Below are 21,888 nucleotides of genomic sequence, written 5' to 3' on the forward strand. Positions count from 1 at the left end.
TTAATCTCCCACTATTTTTTTTTTCACGGAGAATTTAAAAAAAAAAAAAAATTCCCAGTATGACACACTAGGTTTTATGTGCCCCAATAATTTGAGACACATGGCACACACAGGACCGGCACTCAAGCAGAAATGCCAATCTTAATCTCCCACTATTTTTTTTTTTCAGGGAGAATTTAAAAAAAAAAAAACAGGGACTGTCCTACAATTACTATCTCCCTGCAGTAATATCAGCAGGGTATGGCAGGCAGCAATAACAAGGAGTGGACAGCTGCACAAAAAAAAAACAAAAGTGTGGACAAACAAACAAGATAGCTGTGCAGAAAGGAAGGAACAACAGGATTTGTGCTTTGAAAAAAGCAGTTGGTTTGCACAGCGGTGTACACACAGCAATGCAGCTATCAGGGAGCCTTCTAGGGCAGCCCAATGAGCTACAGCGCTGAGGAAAAAAAAATGTAGCTTCCACTGTCCCTGCAAACAAAAGGTGGTGTTGGACAGTGGAAATCGCTACAGCACAAGCGGTTTGGGGGTGAATGTACCCTGCCTAACGCTATCCCTGCTTCTGAAGAAGCGGCAGCAACCTCTCCCTATGCTCAGATCAGCAGCAGTAAGATGGCGGTCGGCGGGAACGCCCCTTTATAGCCCCTGTGACGCCGCAGAAAGCAAGCCAATCACTGCAATGCCCTTCTCTAAGATGGTGGGGACTGAGATCTATGTCATCACGCTGCCCACACTCTGCGTCCACCTTCATTGGCTGAGAAATGGCGCTTTTAGCATCATTGAAACGCCACTTTGGCGCGAAAGTCGCGTACCGCGTGGCCGACCCCACACAGGGATCGGGTCGGGTTTCATGAATCCCGACTTTTCAAAAAGTCAGCGACTTATGAAAATGACCGATCCGTTTCGCTCAACTCTACTTAACACATCTTAAAAAGACATTTTTAAATCAAGGCTACCACACCACCTCCACTGATGATCAGATCATTAGAGCCACAAGGATCCCTAGAAGTCAATTACCTCAATACGGAGAAAAAGAAGAAAATAATTGTGTACCTCTGGTGGTGACCTACAACCCACAGCTTGAGGTACTGAGAAAAACTGCTAATAATCTTCACCACATCTTACACAAGGATGACCGGCTAAAGACAGTATTCAAAGATCCTCGCTTGCTGTGCTACAGGCAACCTCAAAATTTAAGAAACTTCATGATCCGAAGTTCAGTGCCCTCAGACACATTGAGAGGAACTTATCTGTGCAATGTGAAAAGCTGAAAAATCTGCACTTATGTAGAGACCAAAGACAGGATACTGATTCCCAACACACAGAAGGACTATTAAGATTCCCAGGACATTCACACGTTCTTCTTCCAATTTGGTGTACTTAATTCTGTGCACTATATGTCCTATTGGGGGGCCTCTATGTGAGAGAAACAGGACAGAAACTGAGAGGATGGATGAGGTCTCATCGCCACACAGTTGCAGATAAAACCTCCCGTTTACCAGTGGCCAAACATTTCTATAGTCCAGGACACAACATAAACAATATGAAGGTTGTCATATTAAAAGGCAATTTTAAATAAATCACAAAATCATTGCAGGGTTTGTGAATACAAACTTATTAAAGTCTTTGATTCCATCCACCCAGGACTAAATCCATCAGAAGGATTTCTGACTCCCTACAGAATCTGAGGAATCTGCTCTAAACAAGTTGAGGGCACCAGGCCTCTTGTCTTACTTGGATATTGGGGCTATTATTATTATTTATTTATATAGCACCATAGATTCCATGGTGGTGTACAGGAGAAGCGGTTACATACAAATTACAGATATCACTTACAGTAAACTAACAATTACAGACATATAGAGGGACGAGGCTATAAGGGTATGTGCACACGTTGCGGATTTTGCTGCGGATCCGCAGCATTTCTGCAGCTGCGGGTCCTCAGCAGTTTCCCATGAGTTTACAGTTCAATGTAAACCTATGGGAAACCGAAAACAATGTGCACATGCTGCAGAAAAAAAACGCGCGGGAACGCAGCGGTTTACAATCCGCAGCATGTCACTTCTTTGTGCGGAATCGCGGCGATTCTGCACACATAGGAATGCATTGATCCGCTTACTTCCCGCATGGGGCTATGCCCACCATGCGGGAAGTAAGCGGATCATGTGCGGATGGTACCCGGGGTGGAGGAGAGGAGACTCTCCTCCAGGCCCTGGGAACCATACTTGTGTAAAAAAAAAAGAATTAATATAAAAAATAATGATATACTCACCTTCTGATGGCCCCTGAAGTCCTCCCGCCTCTCAGCGCTGCACGTGGCCGTCCGGTCGCAGGGTTGCTATGCAAGCAGGGCCTGCGATGACGTCGCGGTCACATGATCGTGACGTCACGAAGGTCCTTCTCGCATGGCATCTTTGGAACCGGACCGCCGCGTGCAGCGCCCAATAGATCGGGACGTTGGAGGGTGAGTATAACCATTTTTTTAAATTATTTTTAACATTACTATTAATGCTGCATATGCAGCATCAATAGCAAAACAAGTGCAGGAGTAAACCCGCAGCGGAAACCGCAAGACAAACCGCGATGAATCTGCAGGGATAACCACAGCGGTTTTGCCCTGCAGATTTATCAAATCCGCTGCGGGAGAACCCGCAGAGGACCCTTCCTACATGTGCACATAGCCTCAAACTTTCACACCACTAATCTAATACAATTAAGGATTCAGTCTCTGAGCTCAGTTTGTTTGTTTATTCAAAGGTTGTTATACCATGCCCCTCCTTTTTGTTTTTTTTGTTTGTTTGTGCATATATTTGTGTTTCTTCAGAAACTTTGTTATACCATGCCTGCGGAAGGGACCTAAGAAGTCCCGAAAGCTTGCTTTGTAGCATCATTTATTTTATTTTTGTTAGCTATTAAAGGGTATCATAACTACAAGATTATCTTGTTTTTCACACTCAGGAATTATACAGTGATGTCACAGTAGAGCAGGGGTGGGGAACCTCAGGCCCCAGGGCCATTTACGGCCCTCGATGACCTTTTATCAGGCCCCCGAGCAGGTTCTCAGGGACGGCATTCTTGGGCAGGGAGCTGTATTAATTTCTTCTTGCTCTGTAAGCACATACGCAGTGTTCACTACTGAACCCTGAAGGGCATGCAATGAAAGATTACGTCCTGACACCAGTGCCAGAGTCAGGAGCCACTTTGTGGGCAGAGTTTGTACGGCCCCGAAGGATGGTATAAGTATCCAAATGGCCCTTGGCAGAAAAAAGATTCCCCACCCCTGCAGTAGAGGGATAGTGCACACTTATAGTCACAGCACAATCATAAAGCCCACCAAGAAAAGTATCATGCAATAATGATGTAATAAAAAATCAAGAATATGTGAAAAGTAATGTGGTAAGGCCCATAGCAGATGTATAATCCTTTCATCTTCCATTCTTCCATAGGGATGATTAAATGTTATGATTGTGTTATAACTTGTAGTGCTGTTGGTGGATGCTCAGTTCTCTCTCATGTAATGACAAGTATAGCATGTAGCTGTGTACCATCCAGTGGTGTAATTTGGACCTTGTGGACCCCAATGAAAAATCTTCAACAGGGCCCTTAAGATCATGGGTTTGATCTTCACATAAGGACTATACGAAGAAGATTCTGCCTGAAACCCCTGCACTTACTATAGTTGTACCCTGTACCATCACTAAGAAACCACACTAGTAAATGTGGCTCCTCATGGCTTTTGTTAGTAAACCGAAGCCACAAGGCAGATGTGAACTAGCCTTACCCAGAGAAATTGTGATATTCTAACTTTTTCCTTCCCTGTAGATGGTAAGCCTCGCAGACAAGGTTCTGTCTCCCGTTGTGCCAGCCTGTCACTCCCTGGCCATGTTTATTTGTACTTGTTGTGAAGCTTATTTTATCGGTAAACGATTATGTTCTGTAAACTCTGTTTCTCATGTACAGTGTCCTATAATTAGGGGCTCTTTAAAGTAAATAATAGTAATAAAATAGAAAGTAGTCAAAATGGCATGTTCTTTCCTGACCTATCTACCCACATATACTGAACACCTGCCTCCTGATCTAGGGATTTCCATAAGACTTTCACAGCTTTTTTCAGCTTCTACTTCTGCATTTTTCAATGTTTACCTTGCTGCACTGCAAGCACCTCAATGTAAATGTATTCAAAGTGCCATCAATCCGAAGCGTATACAGGGCCGACAATGACTGACAATTTACCATTAGAAATGAAAGATCTGAGGCCTGGATCTCGTATAACAGATTATTGGCATATTTGACAGCAGAGTGGATGTATTAGGTCGGGGTCACACTAGGGTACGAGTGTTATTCCATGGGGCAGCTCACATGTATCATTATTTTCTCATGCCGATTTGGCAGCATGCTGCGATTGGCAACGAGCCTCGTCTCCCTCGCACCCATACAAGTCTATGGGTGCCTGTGAAATATTGGGCTGCACTCGGATTCCATCCCAGTGCAGTCAGATATACCCCAGACAGGCAATGGAGGAGATGGAGAAATTACTTTCTCTGTCTCCTCCACACCTGTGCTGCGATTCTCTCATGCAAGAGGATCGGAGCACGATGCACTGATACTCGGCTCCTGCTCTCACATCTGATCTTATCTTGTCTGATTTCAGTCTTAGGGCGCAGTCAGACGTACATATTACTCATGCGAGGATTGCAATGAAATCCTCGCACTGTCCGTCAGCTCTGCTGACCTGAGCGTGACAGCTGCATAGAAATACATGCTGTCACGCTCAGGTCAGGAGAGCCGACGGACAGTGCGAGGATTTCGATGCGATCCTCTCATGAGCAATATGGCTGTCTGACTGCGCCCTCAGACGTATCCTTGCGGAACGCTGGGATATTCTAAGTGGAGGTGAGCGAATTTGATCGGGTCCCTGCTTACTCGGCAAGCTATAGCGCTTACTGAATAAGCTGCAGAGGGAACCTGGATACATGGAGCGCGCCGGCTGATCAGCTGTTCTGCTCCGCAGCTGCGTGTGTCACGGCTGTGTCACAGTCACATTAGAATAGATGAAAAATGCTGCAAAAATACTGACAGAATTGTTATGAAGCTGCTTCAAATCTGCAAGGAAATTAGCAATGTGTGCGTGAGACTTCTAGGGCCTCATTCACTTTGTTGGCACTAGGAAATCCCTCAGTTTTTGTGACAAATCTGCGCAAAAAATGTGACAACAAGCAGCAAATTCTTAACGTGTGCACATACCCTTATTCTAAAAATGGATAGCACTTGCATGGCACACAGACGGCTTCCGAGTTCTCTATTTGCTCTTTTTCCACAGCCCCATTCAAGTGAATGGGCAGTTTTGGTCATCAATTTTGATTAAAAAAAAGGTAAATCAAGTCATTTGTTAATCAGGCACGCAATGCTAGGTGGCATATGTGCGACCTCATGCTCTGTCCATACATTGTTTGAGGCAATGTAGACGAAAAGGATAGTAGTGTAGAAACTGGGGTCACAAAGTAAAAAGAAAAAATAATAAAATATAGAAAGGGATTACATTTAGGTTTTGATTGACCTATATAAAATCTATTAAAATGTTTACTGAATAGTAAATGAATTATCTAAACAGACTGAAATGATATTTCTGAGAAATATGACTCTTCTGTCAGTGAACAGTTCTGTTATGTTCAGCTCTTGTGAGACTGTAAAATATTTCCTATTGACTTAGTTTTAGAGCTGTAATGACAGCACAGGTACAGGCATGAGTGCAGACATTTCACACCCCTCCGCCACATTAGTCGTGTTATATTTCACATGACAGTAAGACATTTGCTGCATGTGCTCCATGTATTAGGCTATGTTCACACGATCCTTTTTTTTATCCTTTTTTTTTATCCTTTTTTTTTCAGGTCCTGATTTGGAAAACCCGCAGTGCAAAACTGCACTGCTGATTTTCCTGCAGTTTCTTCTGCAGATTCCTCTGCGGGTTTTCAACAGCACTTTCCTATTGGTGCCTGTTGAAAACAGGAGCTGAATCCGCAGAAAGAAGTGACATGGTACTTCTTTTTTTCTGCAGGCAAATCTGCGCGGATTTGCCTGAGAAAAAAAGGATAGTGGGCACAGCGGTTTTTGTTTTCCATAGGGTAACATTGTACTGTACCCTGCACAGCGGGTTTTCCAAATCAGGACCTGAAAAAAAAAGGATCAAAAAAAGGATCGTGTGAACATGGCCTTATGATGACTATAATAGTGAAAACCAACTTATTTTACCCCAGAGCCTTTCATGAGGGTTGTGTTCTCTAGGTCACATTCACACCTTGAGTATTTGGTGAGTTTTTTACCTCAGTATTTGGCCACATTGACACGTTCAGTATTTGGTCAGTATTTTACCTCAGTATTTATGAGCCAAAACCAGGAGTGGGACAGTCAAAGGAAAAGTATAATGGAAACACGTCACCTCTTCTGGATTTATCACCCACTCCAGGTTTTGCTACTGAGGTAAAATACTGACCAAATAAATACTGAATGTGTGCACGTGGCCTAAGATTTTCTCTGTCACACACTCTTTATCAGCGTTTGTAAATACTTTTAAAGAACCCCATATGTATGTTTCAAGCATTTTTCATACTATTTTTTATGATTTTTAGTGACTTATTTTTTCAGAAGAGTTGAAGAGTTTTTTTCCTGGCAACTTCCATCCCCTATATATATAAAAACCGTGGAATAAATGTTATACCATACCATATGGCTTATTTTGTAAAATGCCACTTACTCCAAAGGCTCCACAAAAATATGCAAAGCGGAACATTTGGTCACAACTTTTTTTTGTCGAATAAAACAAAAACAAAAAAACCTGAAGAAAAATATCAAGTACATGCCAGGAAAAAAAGAAAACAGTGCTTTTTAACAATGGCAGCACCGTGGCTCAGTGGTTAGCACTGTTGTTTTGCAGTACTGTGGTCCTGGGTTCAAATCCCACCAAGGACAACATCTGCAAGGAGTTTGTATGTTCTCCCCGATTTCCTCCTGGTGCTTCGGTTTCCTCCCACACTCCAAAGACATGCTGATAGGAATCTAGCTTGTGAGCCCCAATAGGGACAGTGATGATGATGTCTGTAAACTGCTGTGGAATTATATAAGTGAGTAAATAAATAAATAATCATCTTAGTATATGGCAATTTTTCATCATCTGATTTTGGATTCCTATCTCATGTGATGTGTATAACCTGACAGAAAAGTTCACGCAATGCTTAACTAATTTTTCATCTTTGGGATTACAGGGAACGCAGCGTCCTATAACTTTGCTGGAAGGTATTTTCTTTATTAAAGTGGAAAAACTGCTTTCTGCAAGACACTCCTAAGCCCCTTGTGTGGTATAGCATCAAAACCTAACTTATCCTTTAAAATTGTAGAAACCTGATACAAGCAAGACATACCAGATTTTATCTGAGTGGGATGTCAGAATATTTGCATCTTTATTAGCCAAATCTTGGAATGGATACAAAACAAGGACAAGCACAAGTTTCCTCCCTTTAGGATCCACGCAAAGAAATCGCACCAAGCTGTCCTGTGTGAACATGACTTTTTTGGGGGCTACCCAGTTTATTTAATGTTATAATAGTGTGAGGGTCAACACCACAGCACCAGTACTGACCAGAGCTGCAAACACTTGATTCTGCCAACCCCATAGATATTGACTAGATTTTTGGATATTTGAGTTGTATGGCCCTAGCGTTAAGACATTTACAACCTACCTTGTTAGTAGGTAACATATTTTTTTTTGTGTGGGTAATCCCGATCTTGGCATTAGGTGATAAACGTTTTTTCTTTGTGTGTGCCAACTCTATCTTGGTGGCAGGTGATAAATGTGATTTGTGGTTAGACCCTATCCTGGTGGTAGGCGATAAATAGCTTTTGAGAAATGGCCTTTAGGAGTCAAGCATATTTTGGTAGTAGGTGATAAATGTCCTTCATGAGTCAACCCTACCCTGGTGGTAATAAATGTACTTTTGTTTGGTCAACTCTATCTTGAAGGCAGGTGATACATTTTTTTTATGACTCAACCCTGTATGGTGGTAGGTGATAAATAATCTTTGTGGTTCAACCCTTTCTTGCTGGTAGGTAATAAATGTACTTGGTGATTCATCCTTATAATGGTGGGACATAATAAATGTCCTCTGAAGATTAACCCTGTCCTAGTCATAGGGGATTAATGTCCTTTGTAGGTCAACCCTATCCTGGTTTAAAGTGATAAATGTCCTTTATGGGTCAACTCTGTCCTGGTGGCAGGTGATAAATATCCTACTGTATATGACTCAACCCTGTAAGGTGGTCGCTGATAAATGTACAATGGATGTGGCTTAGCCCTATCCTAGTGGTAGGTAATAAATGTTCTTTGTGGATCAACCCTACCTTGGTGGTAGGTGATAAATGTCCTTTGTTGATCAACCTTATTTTGGTGGTATGTAATTAATGTACTTTGTTGGTCAACTCTATCCTGGTGGTTTGTAATAAATGTGTTTTATGAGTCAACACTAGCTTGGTGTTAGGTGTTAGATGTCCTGGTGGATCAACTGTATCTTGGTGGTAGTTAATGTAGTTTGTGGGTCAGCCCTATCCTGGTGGTAGGTAAGAAATGTCCTTTGAAGATCATCTCTATCCTGGCATTGAGGGATAAATGTTCCTTGTGGATCAACCATGTGGTTAATGACAAATTGAATTGGCTTCTTAGCAGCTTAAAGCAAGCTCTTATTTTATCAGTTTGTTCAATTAATAGCGCATTTATAAGTTGTTAAGATGCGTATTCATAATTGCCAACCAGTTAGGCTGAATGTCCTGTTTCTTGCTGACAAAAGATAGAAAATTAAAATTTTTAAATATTACAGTAACACCAAATCTGCTCTGAAATAAATATTGTACGAATTTCTTAAGTAAGCCAGCAGATGGCACCAATACGTTATAGACTCATAGTAATGGAGAAAAGGGTATTCTGAGTATCTTTTTTGATTGTGTTTTTTAAGTGTCTGTTTTTTCAGCCTTCAGTGATTTTTACTCCTTTCTTTTTATAGAATAGCTACTAAGATAATTTTTAATGTACCTACAGCTTAGTACTGTTTAGCAATTTAGCATTTGATTATTATTATTATATAGCATTTGATTATTACTTATAGAAGGGCAGTCTGTTTTTCCATTAAATAACAATAGAACGTTGCATTGTGCAGTACCTCAGTGAGATTCCTCCTCAAAATATATAACTGGTTGTTACCATTCCCCTTGCCACAGTATAGCACTGTCCCCACTGTTGGGACAATATCAATTTGTAGAAGCTCATCCCCAATTGGTAAATCTCAGGCTATGTTCACACGTTGCGTTTTTGCTGCAGTTTTTTATTCAAATTTTAAGCTGTGTTTTACAGTACCAGCAAAAGCTATGAGAGTTCAGAAATCTCACACACACACATTGTTTTTTTTTTTCCTGACTATTTTGGAAAACTGAAACTGCAGCACGTCACTTCTTTCAACGTAGCAAAAAATGCAGGTATCATGTTTTAATGCTTTTTTGGTGCCAAAACCTTAATGAAGTTGCGTCATCTTTTTTTTTGAGGGGGGTGTTCAAAACTTTATCAGCATGCACAAGGAACAATAAAAATGCAACAAATAGCAAAAAATAAGCAAGAACTCAGCAAAACCTGCTTTTTTGAAGCAGCTTCTTTACTGCCAAGATCAGCAAAAATGCATTGTGTGAACATTGTCTTAGTTGTCAATGTATTAATCAGTTTCTATTAGTAATAACAGAGGAATATCCAAAAGCTGAATTCTAAAATAAAGAAGATCTAAAACTGTGGCATCATGAAGAGTACATGTATTTACTAAAACAGACATGACAAAAGAGATGAGTCCTCATCTTCTTTAAACCATATACAGTATATGTTCAAAAAGAACTGCGTCCAGTTAGATTAACCTTTCTCAGACTTCACTGAAGGCTAAACAAACTGCATTGGGCTGGGGAAAGATTTTTCATGCTGGGAAAAATATGGGTAGATGTTTTTTTTGTTTTTTTTTACCAATTATCTGTCTAACATTAGATTGTGGTTGACATAGTATGTCTACCGCAATTGGCGTGGCCAGTGGCGTTGTCATGTTGAAAAATTACTTATGGGACAGTTTAGAGAAATGGACGAAATATTGGTTCTTTGATCAAATCAATGTTACGCCGAGCTGTTAGTGTACCTTGAATGAAGATTGAATGAATTGTTGCTCCCCACAGCCGGCAGCACTAATGCTGCGCCAAACCATGACACTCCCACCACCATGATTGACTGTAGGCAAGACACACTTGTCTTTGTTCTCCTCACCTGGTTGCCAACTCACACGCTTGACACCAGTGACCCATGTCCTTAGTCTGCTTGTCTTCAGCAAACTGTTTGCGGGCTTTCTTGTGCATCACTCTTCCCCGCGCAGGAGGTGCACGTGGTTCTCACTGTGCTGTGGACCGAAGAAAGCCTGGAGGAGTATGGCTAAGCGAACATCCGACTCTTTGCTAGAGCCCCTGATGGTGGGGTTAGACTTAGCTCTGGATGGACTCCAGGTGGTACTCCAGGACAGACCTCGGTCGCACGACAGCTGACCCCCCAAATGGACAGGACACTGTAAAGGCAAATGCAGGCAGGTGTTGTATGTATGCTATTTTTCACAGCTGATTCACAGACAGGCAGATACTGGCAGCCATGGCTGGTATGTTGACAGGTGCAGGAGGGTATGGATGGTGTACAGACAGGCAGATACTGGCAGACATGGATGCTATACCGTCGGGTTGGTGCAGGCGGGCACAGCTGATATACTGGCAGGCAGATGCTATCGGACATGGCTGATATACAGGCAGAGGTAAGACCCAGTTCAGATTAGACAGACATGATCACTGACAGGAACGGTTTAAGTCCATAGGTGCGGACAGACTGGGAACCGGAGGTGCAGACAGGCACGGAACCGCAGGAGCAGACAGACACAAAACCACAGGTGCTGTCAGGCAGGAAATTGCAGATGTGGACAGGCAGGGAACCGCAGATGCAGACAGGCAGGGAACCGCATATTGCCACAGGACAGACAAAGAGCAGGGTCACATAGAACAGACAGGGTCAGGTACACACAGAACAAACACAAGGACTGGTTACACAGGGTACTTACAATGAAGTAGCAACTGTACACACAAATCACTAATGTTGCATAGCAACAACTGAATAGAGATAGGTACTAATTTAGACGCTACAGCAGAGTTGTCAAACTGCATTCCTCGAAGGCCGCCAACAGGTCATGTGTTTCAGGATTTCCTTGTATTGCACAGGTGATAATTTAATCACCTGCACAGAATGATTCCAGCACCTTGTGGAATGCTAAGGAAATCCTGAAAACATGACCTGTTGGCGGCCCTCGAGGAATGCAGTTTGACACCTCTGCGCTACAGGTTTGAAGAAAGGTATTGGTTTAGGCACTGCAGGTTTACCGATAGGTGCTGATACAGACTGCAGGCTAAGAGATAGGTACTGGTACAGACAAAGCAGGTTTAGGGAAAAAAATTCAGATTTAGTTTCAAACAGGTTCAGGGATAGGTCCTAATTCAGACTAGATCAGACACAGGTTCAGGGTACAGGTCTGGGCATACAGACCCAGGGAAACAGGTTCAGTTCTGGGCATAAAGCCCCAGGAAAACAGGTTCAGGTCTGGGTATATGGACCCAGAGAAAACATGTTCAGGGTTCAGGCCTGGGCATACAGACCCAGGGAAAACAGGTTCAGAGTTCAGAGACAGGACAGGACCTAGCAACTTTGTAGTTGCACAACACTAAAGGAGAATGTTTTTCAGGCACCTCCCAACAGGTGGAGGTGCCTTAACTACTACGTGTCTCCCAGCAATTGGCTCAGGACACATTAGGAGTGCACGCACTATCTCTTTAAGAATGAAGTTCCTGTGCCTCAAGCATGCTGCCAGGAAACATGATCAGCAAGTAGCAGAAAAGAAGCTTACAGCACAGCCAGGAGTGGTGAATAAGTCGGTGTCCCTGCATGGTTGAGGATGGGAAGCCATGCAGGGACACAGGCAGTGGTGTTACAATAATCCTTAGAAGAGGCTTCCTTCTGAGTCAACAGCCATGCAGTCATATTTGATGCAGTCTGAGGACTGACAGGCTGACCTCCACCCCTTTAACCTCTGCAGCAATGCTGGCAGCACCCATAAATCTATTTTGAAAAGATACCCTCTGGATATGACGCTGACCACATGCACTCAACCTCCTTGGTCGACCATGGCGAGGCCAGTTCTGAGTGGAACCTGTCTGTATGGTCTTGGCCACTGTGCTGCTGCTCAGTGTCAGTGCGTTGGTAATCTTCTTATAGCCTAGGCCATCTTTATGTAGAGAAACAAATCTTTTGTTCAGATCTTCAGACAGTTCTTTGCCATAAGGTGCCATGGTGTACTTCCAGTGACCAGTGTGAGAAGGATAACACCAAATTTTACACGCCTGCTCCCCATTCACACCTGAGACCTTGTAGCACTAATGAGTCACATGAGACAGGGGAGGGAAAATGGCTTATTAAAGGGAACCTGTCACCACGTTTTTGGAAGATGGGATAAAAATAGCGTTAAATAGGGGCAGAGGTGGGCGTTACATTAGTGTGTTTGTTATGCGTTTATTACCCACCTAAGTTGCCGAAATACCTTTGCAAAGTCTCCGTTTTCGCCTGTCAATCAGGCTGGTCTGGTCAAAAGGGCGTGTTGTCTTCCCCCAGATTTTGCGTAGTTTTCCGTTGGTGGCGTAGTGGTGTGCGCATGCCCAAGGTCCCGAATCCACTGCCAGGGGATTTAAAAGAGCGCGCTGTTCGTTATTTCCTTGGTGATCGGTGGGCGCGGCCATCTTCCTTTGGCCGCGCGTGCGCAGAAGCGGCGCTCTGCTGGCCGCGGCTTCAGGAAAATGGCCGCCGCGATATCCATCTGCGCACGCGCGGCATCCCGCAGCCATTTTCCTGAAGCCGCGGCCAGCAGAGCGCCGCTTCTGCGCACGCGCGGCCAAAGGAAGATGGCCGCGCCCACCGATCACCAATGAAATCACGAACAGCGCGCTTTTTTAAATCCCCTGGCAGAGGATTCGGGACCTTGGGCATGCGCACACCACTACGCCACCAACGGAAAACTACGCAAAATCTGGGGGAAGACAACACGCCCTTTAGACCAGACCAGCCTGATTGACAGGCGAAAACGGAGACTTTGCAAAGGTATTTCGGCAACTTAGGTGGGTAATAAACGCATAACAAACACACTAATGTAATGCCCACCTCTGCCCCTATTTAACGCTATTTTTATCCCATCTTCCAAAAACGTGGTGACAGGTTCCCTTTAATAATAATAATCTTTATTTTTATATAGCGCCAACATATTAAGTAGCGCTTTACAGTTTGCACACATACATTATCATCACTGTCCCCAATGGGGCTCACAATCTAAATCCCCTATCAGTATGTCTTTGGAGTGTTGGAGGAAACCAGAGTACCCCGGGTAAACCCACACAAACACGGGGAGAACATACAAAATCCTTGCAGATGTTGTCCAAGGTGGGATTTGAACCCATGACTCCAGGTCTGCAAAGCTGCAGTGCTAACCACTGAGCCACCATGCAGCATTTCCTTCAACCAATGTGTATTTGTGGCCCGACATCTAAAATCTTGGCTTTAAAATAAGCATGGATGGTGAAGGTTAAGCTAATCAGACCATTCTTAAGTCCATCATACACATTGGCTGAACTTGTAGATATAGTTTTAATGTGCATAGGGTCCCCTAACAGATAATGTTGGATGAGATAAGGATCCAGTATATCTGATTTCGTACTTCCAATCCTTTTGATCTCTAGAGATAAGCTGTCGCCAAAGATGTCTAGCAGGGGCTCTCTCAAATTTCTATCTAACTAGGCCAAACTTAGGGTGTCTAAATGCTTGTTTGATTTTATTGAAATCTGACTCATCTGCTGAAAAATTGATCTAAAATCTTTAAAAAAAAATCTCTGCTAAACACAAGGAAGGTAGCATGTAAGCGGATACCTGAAAGACAATTTAATTATAAAGAATAGGAGAGTTTTATTTTAGGATGAATACAAGAGATAAATAGACAAAAATATCTGTTGGCGTAAATAGCTACCGTAACTCAGACCAATTTTGTAATCTCTAAAACATGTCTGATTGGTCAGAGATCTGCCTGTGTCAATGTAGCTTTAGACAGAAGTAAATATATCAATGTTTTTCTATAACATATTAGTTGCATTATGAGCATGGTATATCAAGTTAAGAGACTACTGGGCACTTAGGGGGTGTACTCACTTTTGTTGCCCGCGGTTTACACATTAATGGCTGTATGTTGAGTTATTTAGAGGGCACACCAAATTTGCAGTTATACAAGCTGTACACTAACTACTTTACATTATATCAGTGGCACATCTTCAGTGTAGTCCCATGAAAAGATATAATAAAAATATACTGTAAATGTAAGTGCAAGCAACTGAGTCCCCCGCAGGTTCTTTCCTTTGCTTACTTCTTGGACAGACCAAGATAGGACATTTCTGTATCTGACCTGAGTCGCATAGGCCTCTTTCACACTTCCGTCTTTTACAATCAGTCACAATCCGTTAAAGTGTTGAAAAGACGGATCAGTTTGTGAAAAACTGATGCACTGGATCCGTTTTTTTGACGGATCAGTCAAAGCAGGTGCTGCCTGAATTTTTAGGAAAAAAATTAGAGAGAGAGAGAGAGAGAGAGATTTTTCCCTGAATGGAAAAGTATCAGAAATCCTTCCAGGCATGCTCAGTTTGAAAAAAACGGAGTCCGTCGCTGGATTCCTGCTTTTGACACACAGCGACAGATCCTGCGTCCATAGGCTTCCATTATAGCCTACGACGGACAGTGTAGGATTTGTCGCTGCGCGATTTTCCAACTAAGGCTACTTTCACACTAGCGTCGGGCTCGGCTCGTCGCTGTGCGTCGGGCCGACGTTCCCGACGCTAGCGTTGTCTCCGCCACACAACGGGGGCAGCGGATGCATTTTTCCAGCGCATCCGCTGCCCCATTGTGAGGTGCAGGGAAGTGCGGGGAGGCGGGGTCGGAGTTCCGGCCGCGCATGCGCGGTCGGAAAAAAAGGACCGTTGTGAGCAAAAAAACGTTACATGTAGCGTTTTTTGCTCCCGACGGTCCGCCACTGCACGACGCATCCGTCGCACGACGGGTGCGACGTATGGCAATCCGTCACAATGCGTCGCTTCATGTTAATCAATGGTGAAAAAAACGCATCCTGCAAACACTTTTGCAGGATGCGTTTTTTCGGCAAAACGACGCATTGTGACGGAATGCAGTTAACGCTAGTGTGAAAGTAGCCTTACACAAAAAAAGTTTCTATGTGCGTTGTCTCTGCCCGACGGACACAGATTTTACCACGGATCCGTCATACAACGGATGAAACAGAAGGCCATCTGTCACAATCCATCGCTAATACAAGTCTATGAGAAAAAAACGGATCCAGCACCAACATTTGCTGGATCCCTTTTTTTCACAAAACGACAGATTGTGACGGAAACAAAAAGACTGAAGTGTGAAAGAGGCCTTGGGCTACTTTCACACATCAGTTTTTTTGCTGTTAGGCAGGATCCGTTGAATTTTTTTCAAAACCGGATCCGTTGCAAATTGTGAAAAACTGATGCAAGAGAGAGAGAGGATCCGGCACAAAACGGATGAAACGTGTGGCCTTCAGGCACAATCCAGTGCTAATACAACTCTATGAGAAAAACGGATCCGGCGGAACAAAAAAAACATCAGTTTTTTTTTCAAAACTCGCCGGATTGTGCCTGACGGCAAAAATCTGATGTGTGAAAGTAGCCCAAGGCATCTTTCACACTTCCATCTTTTTTTCCGTCACAATCTGTCGTTTTGTGACAAAAATGGATCCAGCAAATGTTGGTGCTGGATCCGTTTTTTTTCTCATAGACTTGTATTAGCGATGGATTGTGACGGATGGCCTTCCGTTTCATCCGTCGTATGATGGATCCGTGGTAAAATCTGGATTTGTTGTCATTCTATACTCAATTAAATACATTTTGTACCTTTCAAAAATTCTTGAATCACAAACACAGTTATAGTCATACTAGATGGCAGCCCGATTCTAAAGAATCGGGAGTCTAGAATCCATATATACTTTATTTATTCAAATGTAAGAATAATTTGGTGGGCGGGGACCCTCGGCCTCCGATTTGGTTGGCGGGGCCCCACGGCCTCCGATTTGGTGGGCGGGGTCCCTCTGCCTCCACTTTGGTGGGCGGGGCCGGGCCCCTCGGCCTCCGATTTGGTGGGCGGGGCCCCTCGGCCTCCGATTTGGTGGGCGAGGACCCTTGGCCTCCGATTTGGTGGGCGGGGACCCTCGGCCTCCGATTTGGTGGGCGGGGACCCTCGGCCTCCGATTTGGTGGGCGGGGCCCATCGGCCTCCGATGTGGTGGGCGGGGCCCCTCGGCCTCCGATTTGGTGGGCGGGGCCCCCGGCCTCCGATTTGGTGGGCGGGGCCCCTCGGCCTCCGATTTGGTGGGCGGGGCCCCTCGGCCTCCGATTTGGTGGGCGGGGCCCCTCTGCCTCCGATTTGGTGGGCGGGGCCCCTCGGCCTCCGATTTGGTGGGCGGGGCCCCTCGGCCTCCGATTTGGTGGGCGGGGCCCCTCGGCCTCCGATTTGGTGGGCGGGGACCCTCGGCCTCCGATGTGGTGGTCGGGGCCCCTCGGCCTCCGCTTTGGTGGGCGGGGACCCTCGGCCTCCGATTTGGTGGTCGGGGACCCTCGGCCTCCGCTTTGGTGGGCGGGGCCCCTCGGCCTCCGCTTTGGTGGGCGGGGTCCCTCGGCCTCCGCTTTGGTGGGCGGGGACCCTCGGCCTCCGATTTGGTGGGTGGGGCCGCTCGGCCTTCGATTTGGTGGGCGGGGCTCCTCGGCCTCCGATTTGGTTGGCGGGGCCCCTCGGCCTCCGATTTGGTGTGTGCTCTGCCTGGGGCCACTGTGCTCTGCCTGGGGCCCCATATGCTGCCTGGGGCCCCTGTGCTCTGCCTGGGGCCCCATATGCTGCCTGGGGCCCCTGTGCTCTGCCTGGGGCCCCTGTGCTCTGCCTGGGGCCCCTGTGCTCTGCCTGGGGCCCCATGTTCTGCCTGGGGCCCCTGTGCTCTGCCTGGGGCCACTGTGCTCTGCCTGGGGCCCCATGTTCTGCCTGGGGCCACTGTGCTCTGCCTGGGGCCCCATAAGCTGCCTGGGGCCCCTGTGCTCTGCCTGGGACCACTGTGCTCTGCCTGGGGCCCCATATGCTGCCTGGGGCCCCTGTGCTCTGCCTGGGGCCACTGTGCTCTGCCTGGGGCCCCATATGCTGCCTGGGGCCACTGTGCTCTGCCTGGGGCCCCTGTGCTCTGCCTGGGGCCCCATATGCTGCCTGGGGCCCCTGTGCTCTGCCTGGGGCCCCATGTTCTGCCTGGGGCCCCTGTGCTCTGCCTGGGACCACTGTGCTCTTCCTGGGGCCCCATATGCTGCCTGGGGCCCCATATGCTGCCTGGGGCCCCTGTGCTCTGCCTGGGGCCCCTGTGCTCTGCCTGGGGCCCCATGTTCTGCCTGGGGCCCCTGTGCTCTGCCTGGGGCCACTGTGCTCTGCCTGTTGCCCCATATGCTGCCTGGGGCCCCTGTGCTCTGCCTGGGGCCACTGTGCTCTGCCTGGGGCCCCATATGCTGCCTGGGGCCCCTGTGCTCTGCCTGGGTGTAGGACACTGGTGACGTCACTTATCTCCGGACATTAGCTCCGGACATTAGCTCCGGACATTATCTCCGGACATTAGCTCCGGACAAAGCCACGGAAGTTGGCACAAATTGCAGGAAGTAGTATTCTAGGCAATTATATATTAGATTACTCATCCTCTGCAGTTGTAATGCAGCCACATTTGGGGTTTCCTACAGGTCTCTATATCTTTGTCTTCAGTGCTGAGTCTAGTGATGAGCACGCATGCAGGGATTTCCTGTTTGTTAGGCTATCCCTACATGTGTTGTGGCTGTGAGACATAAAGGCAGCGGACTCAACCATAGTATTAGAGCACACCGAAGATGCTCTATTAGCGCTCCAGCATGCTCCGATAACACTTTATCTTAGCACACTCGCTTATCATGTGACTTTTTGTCATGGACATGTCAGCACTGCAGCCAATCACTGTCTGCAGCAATTGTGTCGGTGTCAAAATGTCATCAGTAGAGGCCAGGAAAGAGATACACATGGAGGACCAGGAAGCGGCAGAAGATGGGCATTATCGAGTTTGGTATGATACCATTTTATGCTTTTGTTCAATATATTCAATAAACTGGAAAACCCACCTACATCTAAGTGAAAAACATGATCTGATATGTAGGTGAAGTAGCCCCATCATACAGACATCGCAGCATGAAATGGTGGTAGATCAGGAAAACTCATAATTGCTTAGTGAATAATTACAAACCTTTCCTTTTTGTTTTCTTTTTAAGGTATTCTTCAGCAGAAGTGCGAAAAAATGTCACACTTCATAGCACTGGGTTCTTACATCAACGAAGCCTCAGTACACCCACGTCATCTGCCCTCCAGCTAGTAAGTATCGCCGTTATAATTCCCGTACTATGTATGACTGACAGTCTGACAGGTTTACATACAATAGGTGACTTAATAAATAGAACTTTTACACCAAGCCAATCAGTAAATGACAATTACATGAAATGTATCCTTCTGGCATAATCTGCCTATATAGAAATCCATAACTACCAATGTTCAGGCATAGCGGGGGGCTCAGCAGCTTAAGGACCATTTCCGATTGCTAGTAATCATAGGTAATAATGAAGAGGAAGAGTGAAGAAGAAGGAAAAACAATAGATAATATATTCTGAATCATGTCGGAAGTGCGGAAAAAACAAAGGAAACAAAGCAGATCACATAAAAAGATCAATAGATAGTACAAAACAACTAAATAATAGTAATAGTTAAAATGAAATAGTAATACCATGCCTGGGTCTGCCCACATGACTTTACTTGTCAGTGTTTGATGGTCTCTAACTGAATTCTGGGTATATAGACTGCATCCTATTTTATATTCTACCACAGTCCAATGGGGGCTGCTGTATTGTGCTGGGCACCTGCGATCCCCTGTATTGTCTCTTCTCCTCCTCCTCATAGATCTCATGTGTGGTATATATGCCCTGACCTTTGTTAACAGCCCTTGTGGTGTCCTTAGAAGTGCCCTGTTGTTATATATATTTGTGCACAAGTTTGTTTCTGATGTTTCGGTCTGAAATGATAACGTAAGTTCAGGTAATTAACACATTTTTGAACCAAGCTTCAATGGGTCGCATCCGGCAGCCAATTGCAATACTTTAGAGGCTTCTGCTTCTCTCTTTCCTTTAAGGCCCTGGTCACACGCTCAGTATTTGGTCAGTATTTTACCTCAGTATGTGTAAGCCAAAACCAGGAGTGGGTGATAAATACAGAAGTGGTGATGTGTTTCTATTATACTTTTCCCCTGATTGCTCCTCTCCTGGTTTTGGCTTACACATACTGAGGTAAATTACTAATAGTGTGAAAGTGGTCTTCTACTGATCCCCTGTATGGCTTTAGGATTTCAGTATATGTGGACATGTTGTTCTGACTGCGTCTGCTGGGATCGTTTTTGTGTCTATTTCCTCTAGCTTCTTTTATTCCTCTTTTGGATGTCAGCAACAACACATAGTGGTCTGTTTTTTTGGCATCTGTCACGGAGCCTTGTTACGCCACTTCTACACCACACAATGTATACTGCTATTTGCTGTAACGGGACGGTCCAGAAATTGACCATCAAATCAGAGTTGTGTTTCTGTGATTGTTTTTTTGCAAACATAAGCCTCCGCTACCACAATTCTTTGTTGGATCACATACGGCATGTTGGACACGTTCACCTACAACACTATTCCCACCATATGCAGTACCACTCAACTGGCAGGGAAGGATTTGGTGGCCCTCATTCATTTCTTTAAGTAGTCTGGTAAAATGTAATCTGAGTTTTGATTGGTTAGTATGACCATCAAAGACAGGCCCTACAAGTATTATCCTATTGAAACCTGAGAGAAACAGGGGTCTGCTTTTTGTGGCCCACCCTGTATAAATAATTTGACAGCTTCCCATATGGCCGTTGTTTACTGGGACCAGTTGACTCCAAGTAGCTTGTTGAGTGATAATGGATTGTACTCTTGGGGCTAGCTGTATCATTATAGGAAAGTTGGTAGCTAAAGATATGACTGTATCATCCATGCTGTAGGAGCGCCTGGCCAGGGCCCCTTTAGCTGCCTACTAAATCATTCACATAATCCTACATAGGGCCAATAAGAGAATATGGTGATGGGCAGAGGGAGACAATATTGCTAGGGAGAATGCAATGCAGATGGTAGGAAATGTTCTGTTTGGGCCTGTTCACACATTGTGTTTGCCAGCAAATAAACCTACAGTTTTACAGTACAAGGAAATATTTCTGAAAGCTCATGCACACGCTGCTTATTTTCAGATCTGAAGCATGTCAATTCTTTCAGCATTTTTGCATCTCTATTTATCCATTCTAATAAAACTAAAGCACATGTAAAAATGCACATATTTTATCCAGTGTAATCTGCTGAACATGTGCACAGAGCCCTTAAAGAAGAAAGGAGGAAGATAATCGCTACAGTGCTGCATGTCTGTATAATGGCATAAGAATAGTGATGTCACAGATGCAGGATCATTGTACAGTTGATGATGTCATTCATAGTGAGCAATTTCCTACTATTGAAAACTAATATTTTTATACGAGTGTGCCAATTATAAAAAAAAAATGTGTATATGTGTGTGTATATGTATATTCAGTTGTGCTCAAAAGTTTACATACCCCGGCAAAATGTTTGCTTTCTTGGCCTTTTTCCAGAGAATATGAATGATAACACCAAAACTTTTTCTCCACTCATGGTTAGTGGTTGGGTGAAGCCATTTGTTGCCAAACTACTGTATTTTCTCTTTTTAAATCATAATGACAACCCAAAACATCCAAATAACCCTGATCAAAAGTTCACATACCCCATTTCTTAATACCGTGTATTGTCCCCTCTAACATCAATGACAGCTTGAAGTCTTTTGTGGTAGTTGTGGATGAGGTTCTTTATTTTTTCAGATGGTAAAGCTGCCCACTCTTCTCGGCAGAAAGCCTCCAGTTCCTGCAAATTCCTAGGCTGTCTAGCATGAACTGTGCTCTTGAGGTCTCCCCAGAGTGGCTCAATGATATTGAGGTCAGGAGACTGAGATGGCCACTCCAGAACCTTCACTTTGTTCTGCTGTATCCAATGACAGGTCGACGTGGCCTTGTGTTTTGGATCATTGTCATGTTGGAACGTCCAAGTACGTCCCATGCGCAGCTTCCCTGCTGATCAGTGCAAATTTGCCTCCAGTATTTGCTGATAATGTGCTGCATTCATCTTTCCTTCAATTTGACCAAGTTTCCTGTGCTTTTGTAGCTCAAACATCCCCAAAACATCAGCGATCCACCTCCGTGCTTTACAGTAGGAATGGTGTTCCTTTCATCATAGGCCTTGTTGACCTCTCTCCAAATGTAACGTTTGTGGTTGTGACCAAAAAGTAAAATTTTGGTCTCATCACTCTAAATTAGCTTGTTCCAGAAGTTTTGAGGCTTGTCTCTGTGCTGTATTTTGTAGTCTAGATACTTTGTGGCATTTGCGCAGTAATGGCTTTCTTCTGGCGACTTGACTATGCAGCCCATTTTTCATCAAGTGCCTCTTTATTGTGCATCTTGAAACAGCCACACCACTAGTTTTCAGAGTCCTGTTTTTCACTTTGTGA

General features: G+C 44.8%; 1 protein-coding gene across 5 annotated transcripts in view; it reads left to right on the plus strand.

The window, feature by feature from the left end:
- Positions 1-21,888, plus strand: part of DOCK8 (dedicator of cytokinesis 8) — a 259,998-nt gene that overhangs the window by 24,060 nt on the left and 214,050 nt on the right. For all 5 annotated transcript variants that reach the window (XM_077249094.1, XM_077249095.1, XM_077249096.1 and 2 more), the window contains exon 2: positions 18,534-18,633. In XM_077249094.1, the coding sequence (XP_077105209.1) occupies positions 18,534-18,633 (100 nt within the window). The remainder of the gene's footprint in view (positions 1-18,533; positions 18,634-21,888) is intronic.

This window comes from Ranitomeya variabilis, chromosome 1, assembly GCF_051348905.1.
Source record: "Ranitomeya variabilis isolate aRanVar5 chromosome 1, aRanVar5.hap1, whole genome shotgun sequence".
Taxonomy (NCBI): domain Eukaryota; kingdom Metazoa; phylum Chordata; class Amphibia; order Anura; family Dendrobatidae; genus Ranitomeya; species Ranitomeya variabilis.